A 16,542-nucleotide genomic window follows, 5' to 3' on the forward strand; every position below is an offset into this window, starting at 1 on the left:
TTTGGAAGAAAGGGCCCTCTCTCTGTGTATCTGGAAGCAGGGGCTCTCTCTCTCTGTTCAGGTCTCCCACTGGATCACAGCTTTCTCTAGCATCCACCCACTCCAGTGTTAACGCTTTTCCCACAGGCTGCAAATGGATCTCTGCATCCTCTGTGGACTTCATGCATTACAGCAGGACAGTTTGTTTCACCATAGTCCTCACCACAGACTGCTGAGGAATTTCAGCTCTGACACTTGGAGTACCTTCTCCCCGTGTGTAGTGGTTTCAGTTCACCAATTTCTATTTCTCAAAATTAGTGTAGTGATATAAGTGCCCACTAGAATGATTTACCTTTTTTTGCTGTGAGATAGGATTAGGAGACAAACAAAACAGGCTTAAAACTTAAAAGGGTATAAAGACAGTTTATTAACAAAACTACAACAGAGAAAAAAATTAATAAGAATCAGAATAAAACCTTTAAAACACTTCCCCTCCCTCACAAGATTCCTTTCCCTTCTCACGGACAACTTATAGAGACAAAACTTGGAACTCCAGGTCAGTTTACCACTTATAAAATAGTCTTTCATCAGTTCATTTAGAGACAGAAATCTCCTTTGATATGTTAATGTAACTTCCCACAAGAAAGAACACTCCTCTTGTGGCTTTTAGCTCCCATAAAAGCGGCTGCCTGGGAATCTGCAGTTGTGAAGTCCCTCCCATGTCAAACAGCCTCCCATAGCTGCTTATGGGTTATGGGCTCATGGGGCAGGCCGGGAGGAAAAGAAAACTTTTCCAGGAATTCTCTGATTTTTAACCTTGTGTGTTCACAGAGGCATGTCACCTTTTTAGTGGCTACACGAGATGTCAATATTCAAACTTAGTCACTGATTGGTTTTGCTATCACTTCCTTGAAAAAAACACTTCCGTGCAAAACCAGCGCACCCTTCTTTTCTTCTGCGGACCTTGGTGTCACCATGTAGTTTTTCCCTTCACGCATCCTTACTTCCTCCTCTTCTCTGACTAGAAGAAAAATTGCTGCTTGTAGGTACCATTGTCAACAAGTTCCACTAATTCAAAGATTCTTGGAAGATCCTGCAGCACCGAGAAGTTGAACTTGTCCAGATTCCGTATCAGGGAATTGCACATCATGCTTCCACTACCGACCAGGCAGCCCTGCTACCATTTCACAGGCACTGGCAGCTGCAGTGGTGCCGATGCTATTTAATGCCTTTCTTCATGCAGGGCACTGGGAAGGGGAAGCTGCCCCTGCTGCCCTTGCCCTTTCAGCTGTAGCATGGCTGGCTAGGGGCAGCCAGGCCATGCTGAGATGGTGGCGGCTGCGGTGGCGCATTGCCGCCAGCTTTTTGTGCAGAGCACAAGGAAGGAGAAGCTGCCAGTGCCACTCCTGCCCTTCTGCCCACAATGCAGGTGGCTAGGCAGGCAAGGTTCACTGCGGGCCATGCCAGGATGGCAGCAGCCATGACGTGCACCGGGATGGTGGTGACTGCAGTGCCTCCACACCCCTAGAAAGAAACCTGCATGTGTGCTGTTTTGATTTTCTTCTTCAAATACGTCATCACAGAAGCGTTACCAGCCTCCCTAACTGGGCCAGCAGCATGCCTATCTTCAGAGCCATCAGAAGTTGGCTCTGTCGGACATGGTGGGAGCTTCTAGCGTCTTCTTACAGAAGCTTCCCCTGTGCTCCCCCAGCAGCTACCAGAAAATCAGGCCGTGCCAAATCCACACATGTCACATTGGGGATAATTCATTGCAGTGGGAAAAACGTGGCAGTCCATCCATACTTCATTTGTTTTCAAATCAATCCTTTAAAAAAAAAAAAAATTGGGTGACGACCAGAGAAGACAAGGAGTAACCATTCATATTCCATTGTCTCGTGCACTATTTTCTTGTGTCTACAATTATGGAAATTCGTGTAAGCTCTCAGCTTTTCCTGCCAGTGCTTTTGTTCTGAAAAACTGATCAGCCTTGCATTAGAACACAGAAAACAAACAAAAATAGTCTCCTTTCAGGATTTGTATGTTCTGGATCTCCCCCATCTGGGGAGAGAGAGAATTCTCTTCGGGGGGGAATAGGATTACCATCTGGGCACTCAAATGGCAAAGAAAAATAAAACCCAAAAAATAGCTTTATGAAGCTTTTTCTAAAGGTTATAATGCCTTCACTCACTGTAATGCCTCTAAACAAAAATTCACAGCAGTTCCACTCATTACCTCTTGCTATGAACTGCCTGGTTTCTGGCAGGGATTGTTATTCTTCTGGTTACCACAGTGTGCTCAAGTTGAGCAACAAACTCTTAAACACGTGTCAGTACTTCCACTGTGCTTGTACCCAAATTAGTAAATGAAAACAATTTGTAATGTTAGAAAACAACAGTCTGATTTTAAATCAGTGGTATTTTCTGAAGAACTGTTAGTGCTGTAAGTGGAACTAACATATTTAAAAATAAGGCATAGGATCTGCCCTCTGGAAAAGAAAATGGCATTTCCTGCTTCTTTCTTGTTCCTGAGATGGAGCTTGTAAGCCTTTTCCTCTGGTTTTGTCATTGTGGGAACATAATATACTTCTCTGGCTACCTTGTACATAAGCAAAGAGCTAATAAGCAAGGGAAGCTATTAATGAATAATTTCAGGAATCAGCACCCTTATTCTGGAATAAGTGTTTTAATCCTTACTCATTCAAGTAGCTCATTGTAGAGTACATAAACATTGAATTAATTAGGAGCAGTGAGTTCCTCTAAGTGATACTTACCTCCCCAAATTTGCTTATGTCCTGAGACCTGCCTCATTTATGTGTGTGCTCATGTTTCAGGTTATTAAACCTGCTGTCAGGGGCTCTTTGTTAAGTATCTGCCAAGTTTCCCTACAGAGGATCACTTTGAACAGAACAAATTAATGCTGGAAAAAATCATATACTTCAAATGCTTTTTCTGCTGAGGTTTTGGAAACCTAGAAACAAAATACAGAAGATGCCTTCTTCCGTGTTGTGTCGGCCCATTTCTTTCATCCCCTCCCGCTTCCATTTAAAAATGCCACACTGAAGTGATGTTTATAATTTCAGGGAAAGACAGGTATACCTGAATAGAATTGAATGGCTAATGATCAGACTGTAATTTTCATCCACATTAAATGGACTCTTTGATCCATGGTGATTTGCATGGTCTTGGGGCTGGTCCTGCACCCAGCACACCTTGGCGTTGACTTGGGGCAGGATGCTGATTCAAGGTAGATTTGAAGTGCCTGAAATGTTATCTGATGGTGACAACATCAGTCAGGTATACTGACGAAGCAGGACAGAGTCCTACAGTATTTCACCTCCGTTTAGAGGCCTTCTTGATATACAGAGTTTCAGACTGCATTTAGCCTTTAAGAGAGGCAAGTCTTAATTTTGAGTATGGTGCTATAAAACTTTCACTCAAACACTCTGTAACAAGAAAGCGCCAAATCAGGAGCCAAATATTTATCTTCTACTCTTAGCAACATTAATTTCACTGGGTTAGGTTTGGTTGGTTGGTTAATTTTGTGTTCTCTTGGAAAGATGCACTTTCTTGAGCAGAATATCCAAGAACACATCCTCACCCAGGTCTACATTCAAACCCAGTAATATTACTCCGATTCATTGTGCTGCTTTTGTTCACCTCCCACATTTTTTCAGTCTCATACCCATTATGTTTGTGTTTTCCTTTATGGAAGCAAAAGAAAAAAAAAAAGGAAAATGCATAATTGATTGACAGTTGATCCCGCTGTATGATCCTGGCAGGGAACATATTGGATTTATTCATCTCCAATACCAAATAGTCAGTTCCATTTAAGAACCTTAAAAAAGAAACAACACACACACACAAAAAAAACCACCAAAACAAAAAAAAAACACCAAACAAAACCCCCATAACTGATATACAGAAGAATACATGGTTTTAATTAATTTCTCAGAATATTATAATAATTTTACTCCATAAGAAATAAAATTGAGGAAAGAAACACAGTTTCTGTTAACTGTTTCTGCATTCATGACTTAGTTTTCTTGATTTCTGAGGCAGAAGTAGTAATGTCAGCCTTTTCTAGAAGAATGAAAATCTGTCTGCAGGATGAGTTCTTGCAGCATGCAGCTCTCGAAGGAGGTAACCTGCCTGAGGCAGGCTGTCAGCTCCAGACTGCTGGCATACCTGTACAGAACATTCCTGCTGGCTAGTGTAACTTCAGGTGTAAAAGAAGGTCACAGTACAGCAAAACAGAGTCTGGTTTCCTGCACCCTTCCACTGGCATAAGGACAGGTTTATTTTCATGATAAAAGCTTAAAAATTCATTCTTAATTCAGCAAGAGAATCAGCATCAATGAAGTCTTTTCAATGATATTCCATCTCAAGACAGTCTCTTATTTCAGATAATGGGAAATCACTATGAATTTTCTGTATGGTTTAGAACAATACATATCAGAGCCCCTTCATTCCTTTTTTCTCTCTCCTCAGATCCTCTTTTAACATATGCCTGATGATGATAAGTTGATTTACTCTAGTATTTTATAATGATTTGTGCTTTTTTATTTTTTTCAGATAGGAATTTGAAACCTTTGCACTGCTTAATTAATTGCCAGCAACATCTTAAACCACCTTTTTATTAGAATAAATGTAGGTCCATTATCTTTGGATAAAATACATCGCTATAAATTGGGAACCTTAAATTTACTGAAAGGACATTGATCTTATTAGCTTCCTAAATACTCTTTCATATTATGGGTAGAATATTAGAGATTTCAGATTTTTGTGATATAAATTACGGTGATTTCATAAGCGAGGTGTTTAAAAGGCATGCAAAACTTAATTTTTAATCAATACTTGTTTTCAGTAAGTATGAACAAATAAATAGAACTAAGTATAAATTAATAAGTATTTTCTATTACAAAGCTTTTTTTCAATCAGTAAGCCTTTGACTTTGCAGCTGTATTGCTGTTCTGACCAAAAAAACATTGTAACAAAGACTAAGATAAGGGGTAAATCTAACTAAGAGAAGAGCATTCATGGAAGAAATTAACTTCACAGTTTAGAATTATGGAGACTTCTGCAGAGTGATATTTAGAAATGATTTAATATTTTTTTGAGTTTAGGTGCACAAGCCTTTTAAGAAGGAGAATGTCAACAATTTGAGAGGCTGAGGTGTCTGGATAAAAAGAAATACATGCTATATTATATTATATTATATTATATTATATTATATTATATTATATCATATATCATATCATATCATATCATATCATATCATATTATATACCTGCAGAGAAATTGCAAAATACCTAGGTAGAACAAAATGTAATCAAGAGACAGTAAGTAATATGTAGAGGGAGAAAAATGAAGAGGTTTTTTTAGCTCATAAAAACCTTAAAATAGAAATAGTTGAGATTAAGTTTGACCTACCATATGGCAAGAATTCTGGATGAAATTTTAGCCTATGTGGATATGGGCAAAACAGCTCAGTGTCTGTGAAACAAAATGACTGGTGATGCATGAAGTGATAGTCTGTAACAGCAGATATCAAATTCTACTGGAAGTCAGAGTATGACACTGACAAATCTTGGTAGAAGAAACTTGCTAGTAGGGCTACTTATGACAATGCTTAGCTTTTAGTTTCTGCCACCAGCTGTGTACCCTGGGATTATTTGGGGCAAAAGATGAGGTGGCAGTATTATTTTTTCCTGATGCATATATTTTTTTTATTCAGGTTACACATTTGTTTGATAATGGAGGGACTGTCTTCTTTGCAATTTTCATGGCAATTTGGGGTAAGTATATTTTTGCTTTTTTTATTATTTTTTTTTATTTTTAGTTCACCTGACCCTTTTATATGATTACTTGACAAGGGAGATTATACTTCTTGATAAAAATTAAAGAAGGATTATGATTTTGCCACACAAACTATTTTTTTTTGTTTTGTTTTCATTAACTTAAATTTCTATGCCAGTAATGGTTAACACCTTTTATGGCTAATGTAGTGATTTTCTTCAGGGTTCTAAATGCCTTTAAGCCTGAATTTTATATTATTCAGGCCAAAGTCCGTTTAGAGGAAAACACATAGCTTAAGTTACTGATCTTGAGCGAATATAAGAATCACATCTTGTAGAGGATTCCTGTAGAATAAATGAAAATGGGTTTATGGAAGCTAATTAGAGGAAAGTGTAGGAAAGGTTTGATGTTCTTACTGCAGTTAAGGTATTTATATTCAAATTCTTAGTCTGAATCTCTCACAGTGTTCACACTGACATCACACACATCATGCTGTGGGGCTCAAAGTCAAGCAGGGAGATACCCACAGAGGACACTGTTGAGCAGGACTTACCAGGAACAGTCTTGGCTCTTGGAGAAGGTCAGTGTAATGGTGCCATAAAAGACTTAATGGTTCCAGCATGAAATCTGGTAGAATTAGCTTTCACTGCGGCTAATAGGATATGGGGATATAGAAAGAAGAATAGAGCCAGACATAAATGATTCTACCAATGGGTAAACACTTTGTTTGTGTAAACACTGAGAAAATTACACTAGCTCACATACATAGAACTGTCTGCATTCAAGTCAGAGTTTTATAGTTTTGAATGAAATGGTACACAACAGCTGTATTTATGTAATGTATATGAATAAGTTATAATGATTCTAACTTAAAGTGAAGTAAGAAAAAATGTCTCAGATTTTGGAGGCTGGCATTGTAAAAGCAAGTAACAATATGCAAACAACAGCAAAACATCAAATAGTTACATGGACAACAGAAGCACATCCCCATACATGCAAAAATTATGTTTGGATTGTTAAAAGTTAACATGATATAACTAAAGGGTACACTGATTACTTGCCTCTTTGATATTTCTTCATTTACTGCTAATCTTGCTAGTACTGCCTTCCAATTATTAATTATTACTTTCAAAAATTCGTAAAAATACAGTGCATTTAATTATATAGTTGCCAGTGCAGACAACACAGGTAGCTTCTTAACATCGCTGCATCTCTATCTTCAAGTTCTCCTTCAAGAGAGCTCTTTCCATTTTCATCTGAGGTCAAGATTCGAGTGTAAGAAGGAATTTGCCTGTATGACAGTGCTTTACCACAGGAAAGATGGCATTATATGGGCTAAGCAAAGTGAAAGCTGAGCATTACATTTTTCATAATTTCAAGCATCAGAGTGATATTGTTGTGTAATATAGATGAATCTGTCTCAGATTTTCAGTCTGCTACCAAACATGCTGGGTACAATGTTAGAAATTGGGTTCTGGTATTCATGGACATGTGCTGTTTTTGTGACTGAACTTGAAAAGAATGGAAAAACTGCATATACGGATTGAAATCTTTAATACTTTAAATAAATACCCATCTTGCCTATATTCAGTGTGACATAGTTTCCCTCTGGTGTGTATGTGGATGTAATTTACTCACATAATGAATAAAACCTGATTGCAACATTCACAGACAGTGACATAATTCCATTTCATCATGTGATCCACAGTTTCCACACTAAAGAGTTCTAGCAGAGCATAATAACAAGGGCATATCCCACATGTGTAGTTTTCTCTGCACTTTGTTTATTCCATGCCTTTACATATTGTTTCTTTAACACCTTCTTTCTTTCTATTTAAACATGTCTGGTAATTGCAAACAGATAAACTATGCTTTATACTGTCATAATTTTACTCTTTAGCTGGCCAGAACTGGACCTTGCTTTTTCAGATACCTATATACATATCAGAGATAATTCCTTTCTTTTGCGGTCTGGTCCAGTGGTAAAGGTGCCACGACCTTCCTCGCAAGAAGCATCTTTAAAAAGACACCTAGACTGACGGAGGCACAGGTACTCTCAAGCAGAGAGTAACTGGCTCTTTGTGCACTCTCAGGTGCAGAGTGACTTGATGTTTGTGCACTCTCAGATGCAGAGTGATCAGCTCTTTGTATGGCTGCCTGAGCAGCAGAGCCACCCCGGAAGATACAGGTCAAAGCACTGAGATGGAGATTTCCTGATCTCCAGGAAAGCTTCTTTATTCCACTAGTTCCAGAGGGAAAGAGAGCCAAATGGTCCTGGGGGAGAGGGATTATATAGGGTAGCCAGGGTAGGAGTTTCAAAACTTGGCAAATGGGGAAAGGAATTGGGAAAGAAGACAATCAGGGGAAGGATCCAAAAAGAACCAATTAGGAGTGGTAAAAACCAGGAACAAGGGGAATAACCAATGGGGTATGAAACATTAATGCAGAACTTTAAAGGCTCATGGGTTGAAGTATTTTTTCTCACCTTGAGCCACAAGGAAAAGGGACTTCCCTTCCCAGAGGAGAGTCCTTGTGAACTGAGGCAGCCTAGGGGCTGCACATGGGTTGAAGCACTTTTGCTCGCCCTGAGCTATAAGGAAATCTCTCAAAGGGACTTCCCAAAGAGGAGTCACTGCTAACTGAGGCAATGTAGGGGCTGTGCACTCTCCAAGGGAGTGAATTGTTGGCTATAGGTGGTCCACAGACCACCACATTTTTCCTCTCATGTTAAGTATTTCTTCTACCTAAATTATACTGAAACATTTTAAATAATTTCTATAGATCTAGCCTGCAATTCAAACAACAAATCCATTTGACAGAGGAAAAATGCTTGTCAACTTTTTTCCCATTGATAGTGATATTAAATCGATGTCCTGTAGTCAAAGGTTAGATGTAGCTTCTTTTTACTCAGTAATTCCATTCTCCCCAACAAACTACAAGTAATTCAAATTAAATAATCCAAGTAAACCTAATCGCTCTTGTCATATTTACTGAAGAAGGTACAAATGTAAATTTGGGAAAATAATGTCCTGAGAAGTTAGCTAGAAATTATATTTGGAATAGTTTCACTTCAAAGTAGTTAGGTTGAGGATTTTTTTTGTATTGATACTAAAATATCATTGTAATCTTAATCAGATTTTTCTCTGTTACATTGTTGACCAAAGTTACACATAGCAGAATCTTACCTGGGTGCTATTTCTCGATATTATTTCTAAGAAAGCAAGTATAATATCCTTCCAGGAAAACCATAGGTTGATCATTTAATTACAAAGTAGAGGAGTGATGCTCTGCTACTGAACCCTGCCTGTTGTATATTGGTGTATCTTTTGCTTTTTTCTTACTTTTCAATATATTGTTTACACAGCAATGGCTGTAAGGTAACAACTGCCAGGTTGTTTCAGAAAACATGAAGGGGGCGTAGATAACAGGCAAGAATATAATCTGAAGTAAGCATTACAATGATGGATGGAATGGTGTGATGTCAGCCATTGGAATGCCATCAGATGGGCACCCAGCATTGTCTTCCTCTGTCTTGTCTGCTGTGCTGGTTTTGTCATCTGATACACCTCTGAAACTCATATTGTGTAGTTCAAGAGAGTTGTCTTAGTGAAGAATTGAAGGAATAACATAATTTTTTTATATATGGCTTGAGAGATTTGAATCACTGGTACTGGGTACCTCATGGTTTATTTCAGCAGTCCCTCACATGTAAGTCCAGCTAACCACTTACTGATATATGGGAGAACAAAAGATGAGGGCCCTGATTCATGATATTCTGAAGATAACTCATGTCCTCCCAGCAACACCCATTCAGCACCCACATGGGTGGTCAACTTTGAAAGCTGCTTCTTAATCTGATGTTCTGGCAACTTTCAGCTCTTGCATTTAAGCTGGAAAGGGCATGTTGCCAGAATTTATTTTGATTTTATTTTCTATGAGAAAAAGGTGTGTAGCTTCTCAGCATTTGTTTAAACATTTAAAAATAAGGTCCAGGATCATGATGTAGATATTTGGACTGTGATTGCACTTCAATACCACTTTTTACTTACTCATGGACAAGACAAAATCAGTCATCTTTTAAGCCTCTTAAAATATTTTCACTTCTGAAAACAGATGTAGCTTTATCCTTAATTTTGTAATTGACATTGGATTACTAAAGAGTCTAGCTTTTTTTCAGTTAATCAAGGTTTGGCCGAGCTTTTGAGCTATAGTTTTGAATTTGCCCACAATCCTTTGAACAGGTTCACTGATACTAGATATGATTTTCCTGATATTACAGAGGTTAAAAAATAACTTGTAAGGAGGAGATACAGAGTTAAGAGGCATAAAGACTAAGCTAAAATTTAAAAATAATAAATTAATGTCAGTTGAAAGACAGTTTGGCTGGAGTCAGAGATATCCTAATAAATCAGTAAAGACTATTTTAGCAGCCCTGCACAGAAATTGGAAATGTTCTTGTGCAAAACACTTGTACTCTTCCTTACCTGGGTCACTCCTTGTATCATCATAAAGCCATCTGTGAGAAAACAACTCAGGCCTCTTCATAGCACATAATAAAATATCCAACCAGGCCTATTAATACAGATCCCAAAAAGGCTCGTACAGTAATGCCAACTATTACTTCTTAGTTGTTTTTGTCTGGGAGAAAAAGAAACAAAGATGAAACAGTTGAATGTAAATAATAAATCTATAAAACTGGTGAGTGAGGCTTTTCAGCAGGGATCTGAAACACTTTGCAAACTATGAGTAAACCAGCCTCTCTGCAGAAACCTTCTGCCTTTGTAAAAGAAAACAAATGTCTACATCCTTGAGGTTTGGGGGAATAATGGGGTTTAGGAAAAATAAAAAGGCAGCTAAATGAGTTTTTTAGGCAAATAAAAAGGTTTCAGGTTTAATTACTGAATCAACCACTATTTTAAAATTAAATAAATAATCATTCTTTGGGTGCAAATATTTGTAAGCCTTTAAACCAGCAGCTAAAATTGCAGCCTCTGAATTTCAGTTTTTGTGAGTGCAAAGTTAAAAATTCATTAATGCTTCTTGCACCTGTTTGATTAGCAGAATAAATGCATTTCTTCAAGATTTTCCCACAAAATTCATAAAACTTTTCTTCAACTTGCTCTTCATTTCTCCTTCCTTTTCAATGTTACCTAAAAATCAGGTACATTGCAATTATTAGCTATGTATTAACTATGATGAGAAACATGAAAGCCTGATGAATCCTTCACTTCTTAGTACAAATTGTACTTTCAGTCCTGTGTTAAAAAGCTTGAAAGCTAAGTAATACAAAAAATTACTGTGCCTTCTAATCTTCTCAGGATAGGAACGTGCTGTGACAGTTTTATGTTCTGTTGTTTTCCCACGCATACTTAACTTGGTAATTAAATGCACAATGAGTAATTCTTTTGGAAGTATTTGTAAGAAGTCATCTTTGGTCACAAAAGTTTCTGAACTTTAATAAGTTGATGTGCTGTATGTTTTAAGTCTAATTTCTACACATCTGCTTTGAAGGCCCATTCCAGTGTAAATAGGTAGTACCTGTCACTAGGTTCTCCCACTTTGGGAAGTGTTAAATAATGAATTAAAGAGTAAATAATTTGAAAAATACATGTTTTATTTTGGTTGAGCTTTAGTTTTAGTATCTACTAGCTCACTTATAAGTTCACATGTCTCATAAAGCCTTCAGTTCAATTTAAAAAAAGGTGTTTTTTCAGCATTATAATTTTATTAAACCAGTTGGACTTTAGTTAGATCCTTACCTTCATCAGCATCGTTTGGATTAGGTGATGCAGTAGCAGTGTTGCTGGAATTATGATTTAGCTTTGTTGTCTGCTGAATGGGGTTGAAGTTTGGGGTAGGACTGTCCTGCTTTTCAGGCTGTATTGAACTGCTTCCTTTTGTGTGCAATACTTAACTCTCGTTTTTCCAGTGTTACATCAATGTTCATACAATTTAGAAAAATGTTGAAGTTCTTCAAGGACAATCATTGCCTTTAGAACTTAATATGCAAGGAATGCTATTGCAGTAAAACAGCAGTGCTATAGGTTAGGCAAATCTGTAGAAGAACTCAAAACTTACATTAACTGGTCATGTAGGTGTTTAAGGAAGCTATGAACAGATTATGAATGGAAAAACCCAAGAGATTGTGTTATTTGTTCACTGGTATTCTCATCCCTCAGTACCAGCTCAATGAAAATCAGTGCAATAGCTATAGCTTGAAATGAGTGGAACTGACATTGACATGGAATTAGGCTGCAGTTCAATTACCTACAATAGCTCTACTTTTTGTTGTTGTTTTGTTTTGTTTTGTTTTGTTTGTCAAGAAAAAGGGGGTTTGTACAGATGATGGTCACCATCATGTTTCTTCAGTGGATTTTGCACTCTGCATTTTTTTCTGTGCTGCTGGAGTCACATTGCATCTGAGACCTGTGCCAGCTGAGAAGAAAAAAAAAGCCAGTTTCAGAAAGGGAGAGGTTGAAATTTCTCCTTCAGCTTTACAAAGAGATGTGGTGGCCCTTATTTAAGGGCCACTACAGGGTGTAAATGGAATTTCCCATTAAAATGGCCCTCCAATGTGAACCTGAGTATGTGAAAAGAGATTTTTGGCATGATAAAATAATTGCAACATTTCCTAACCACAACCCAGCACCTGCCAGTGATGGGCATAATGTCTGTGCAACCTCTGCAACTGTCAACAAAATAATAATTTCAGCTTATGGGTAGATAATAGAGTCTTTAGAAATACAAATTCAAATTACATTTTTCTGCATGTCATTAAATTGAAGCTTTCGCTGTTTCCCTACCTTAGAAAGTAATTTAATTTATGGAGTAAATGGTGATGTGATTAACAGATTATTAACAGCAGATTTGGATCTGAGATAACATGTTCATATTTGCAGAATTATCAAACTTAACAAAAGGCTCATTTTCTACCTTTGCATCAATGAACTAAAAAAAGATAGAACATTTAAAATAAGAGATAGACTATTTCACTTCTAGAATTCACAAATAAATAATTGCAAATGATAGTCCTAAAAACATACTGGATGTTTGGTTGTGTGGCTCTTTGCTCTAAAATTCAGCTTGCTCTCCAAAAATTACATTCTTCTAAATTTAATGAGTAATAAACATTACATATTTAAGCCTAAATGTATTTTAATTTTTGTTCTGAGAAAAAATTGTGCTTAAGTTTTTCGTAAATTACAAAGAAGAATATAAATATGAATTGTAGCCGATTATTATTTTTTACCTGTTTACTATCTAGGAATGTGCCAAATATAAGTGCACTGGCCTAGCTTCTGAAGTATGTGTTTCCTATCAGTTTTTGGTAGGACTAAACTCAACAGAAGCAGTAACAATGTAGATTCAAACAGAAGTTTGCTATAAAGTGTCATATACAGAATGCTTTTCTCCGCCACCAGCATCACCCCTCACCAGCATTTTAAATGGCTCTGAATTTACTCATTAAGAGAGAAATTGTATACTTGCTTGATAAGGAGCGTAAGTACCCACTAAAGAAAGTATGAGTTGGAGAGAAATTGAATCACAAAACGGGTTTTATTTTCAATTATTTTCTCAGAAATACACTCTAATAGAATTCAACTGTAACAGTACTAATTGCTTTCCCGAATTTGATATAAAACAGCATATTAATCAGAACCACTAATAACCATTAAAAAGCCCCTCAGACTTAACCTTTAAGCTCTACAAAGCTTGAAAGAACCTGTCGAAATACTGCTGTGGCCCAGAGCTCAGTTTGTCTGGTGGGAAGAGGGGAGTGCAGGTACAGTAAGGGTCGCTGTGTGACAGCAGTTAGGAACATGCCATGCTGGTGAGGTGAGGCAAAGTAGGGGAGCCCTTCACTGCATGTCTGGGATCCAGCCTGACCAACTGACAGCTGTCATGACCCAGCTGCGTCTTCTCATTTCAATTTCCTACAGTTCACTTGGTGAGATGAGAACTGGTAAAGGCCTGTATTCTACAAAATAAAGCAGCAGTACGAAACTTCCATTAAGGAAAGCGTGCTGCTAGAAAGGATTCTGATCCTATTTCCATATATATTCACAGTTGCAATAATTTAAGAAAATAATGTAAATCCAAATTTTATGAGTTCATCAGATGTCATTAGTTTTTACCTTTGAAAATATAACCAGCTAGGGATTATACAAATCTTACTCCTCTCAAGATGGTCTCATCTTGATGTTCAATTGGTTATGTATGTATGTATGGTTAGGTATGTCTTGTTTTTCTAGAGCAATGATTGATAAAAATCAAGGCTTTTAATTCTGAGAGTGTGAAGATCAGGATAAGAGATGATTCAGTTAGAAGTTACTATTAACCACAACTGGAGGGGCTGGATTGCTTTTGAGAGCAATTGGAGATGGGTGGTATAGTGGTTTTTGTTTGCCAATCTGAGTCAGGGCAACAGTTAATGTGGTGGGATGAATGTTGGCCAAATGCCAGTGCACCTACTAAAATAACTCATTTTTTGCTGTGAGATAAGGATTAGAAGAAGAGCAAAGTAGGTTCAAAACTTTAAAGAGTATAAAGAAAGCTTTATAAACAAACGAAAAGAATAATAATAATCAGAATAAACTTTCAGAACACTTCTTCTTTTCTTTCCCACTGACAAAGAGGCAAAACCCAGTATTTTCAGTCACTTTACCACTTTATTTTAAAACTTTTCTTCAGTTCACTTAGGGAGAGGAGTTTCTCTTTTCATGCTATGGAGACTTTTTCACAAGAAACAGTTCTTTTGTGGTTTTAATTTCCACAGATAGCAGCTGCATGGAAATGTGCAATCGTGCAGTCCCTCCCACAGTTTGTAGTCTTCCTACAACTACCACTGTGGGTCATCTCAGCTTATTGGGGTGCAATTTTAAGGATGAGCTGTTCTAGCAGAGGTACTCTTCTTCTATTCCTGGGGTAAGGCTTCTTATTTCTCTCATCTCTCTCTTTGTTCAGGCTTCTCATTAGATCATAGTTGCTTGGACATCTGTTTGCTTCAGCATGGGTACCTCTGCTTATGGCTATAGTTTGAACATTACGTCCCCCCCAAATGCATTTCATTAATTACAGGGAAAAGAATCTGATGTATCAATTATATCTTCACCATAGCCTTAGAAGATAATTTCAGCCCAAAGTTCGGCGTCTCTTCATTCTCCTCCCATCTGGGATTTGACTTTTTTCCACTGACATCGGTGTCTCTATGTTGTTTTTGTTATGTGTCTTTACCCTTTTCTCTTATTCAAGAGAGGATTGATATCTGTAAGTTTCATCTGTGTACTGAAAAAGTTAATATCTCGCCTAGGCCCTGCTGATGGTGATGTCATTTCTGCTAGGTGGCAGCCGGAGCAGTTGTGGTGTAGTATTTCAGGTGATGCTGAGAGGGCTTCACCAGGATCTCAGGGCCTGGGACAGAATGGCAGTGGCCCCTCTGGCATCATGTCTATTTTCTGGCCCCTGCTGTGTTTTCTAGCTGTGGGACTGCTTTTCTGCGCAGGCTGCAGAGCTTCCTTCGGGTTTTGCTGTATGATTTCCCGCAGCAGGATGGCTTGGCAGCTCGCGGCCGGGATGGGGCCCAGCCTGGCACCGCCCAAAGCCAAGTGGAGCCAGCCTGACCTGCTGGCTGTGTTTGGAACTCAGTGGTGGCAGAATCTCCATGCTGCCATGCTGCGCCGTTGGCCAACCTGGCCAGGCTGCACACGGGCTCCCAGTTACCTGTCCAAAAGCTGGAAGCAAGAGAGCTTTTCCTGGGCTTTGTTCACTTCTAAAAGTGATTTCACAGAGGTGTGTTCAGCTTTCTTAAGTGGTTTAACAGGGTGTCAATATTCAAAACTAGCCAGATGATTGGTTTTGTCAAGTGCTAAGGAAGTTGCCAAGGTCCTTACAGGAAATCACTTCCCTTGTTGATGGATTTTGTCCTAAACTAAAAACCAAACTATGTTAAACCACAACAGGTAGTATTAGTAGTGTTGTCACCAAAACTGCGGGAAAAACAAAAACCCTTCAACATTTTTATGTTAGAGTCAAGACATTACTTTATTATCTAGCCAGGATGTTGCTCTGGCCAGGATGTACCACAGAAATCATCTCATCCACACATAGCCTGGGTGGGCAGACAGAATCATTCCATGACACGTAGTTTTTACTAGGTTTTTCAGATCTTTTATACAGTCAAAACTCATAGAAATCAATTGTGTCAGTGTTCATTGGTCCCAAGTTGCATAGTTTTTAGTATTTGGTCTCCTACTGAATCGCTTCTCATGTTAATTAGATCTTCATTCCCTGTTTTTCTTATCAGTCTTTTCTAGAGGAGATGTCTCCAACTTTGCCAGAGGCAGAGTCTGGGGTAGATGTTCGTAGATCGATGGCCTTTATCTCTTTGGCCTACTCCCAGTCTGTTGAAATGCTAATCACATCAGGTCTAAGCTAGAGAAACAATGTCCTGGAAGGAAGCTTCAGTTCCCTTCCCCAGGGCAAAGGTGAACACACCTGTGCTAAAGTTATATAATTTTTTTTTAAACTGGTATGTTTTCCCACAGTGTGATGCAGTAAAATAAAGTCAGGCTTTAGGAAGGATCCAGGCTTTCTGTAGAATTGGACATTATGAGAAATGACCACTCACTTTAGAAAGTTTATCGAACCTTAACAAGTACAGCAAAGGAATAAGGAAAAAGGACAGTGTCGCTGGGAGTACTTGACTTGCCTGCTGTGTACTCATCTACAAAATGGCTGTTCCACCTCTTACAACCCTGGCCCCTCCCAC

The 16,542-nt window shown here is 38.2% G+C and overlaps 1 protein-coding gene across 1 annotated transcript in view; it reads left to right on the forward strand.

The window, feature by feature from the left end:
* Positions 1–16,542, forward strand: part of ANO3 (anoctamin 3) — a 124,561-nt gene that overhangs the window by 90,528 nt on the left and 17,491 nt on the right. Inside the window, 1 exon segment of the mRNA XM_058421013.1 lies at positions 5,713–5,773. Within this exon segment, the coding sequence (XP_058276996.1) occupies positions 5,713–5,773 (61 nt within the window).

The sequence above is a fragment of the Hirundo rustica genome, chromosome 6 (assembly GCF_015227805.2).
Source record: "Hirundo rustica isolate bHirRus1 chromosome 6, bHirRus1.pri.v3, whole genome shotgun sequence".
Classification (NCBI taxonomy): Eukaryota; Metazoa; Chordata; class Aves; order Passeriformes; family Hirundinidae; genus Hirundo; species Hirundo rustica.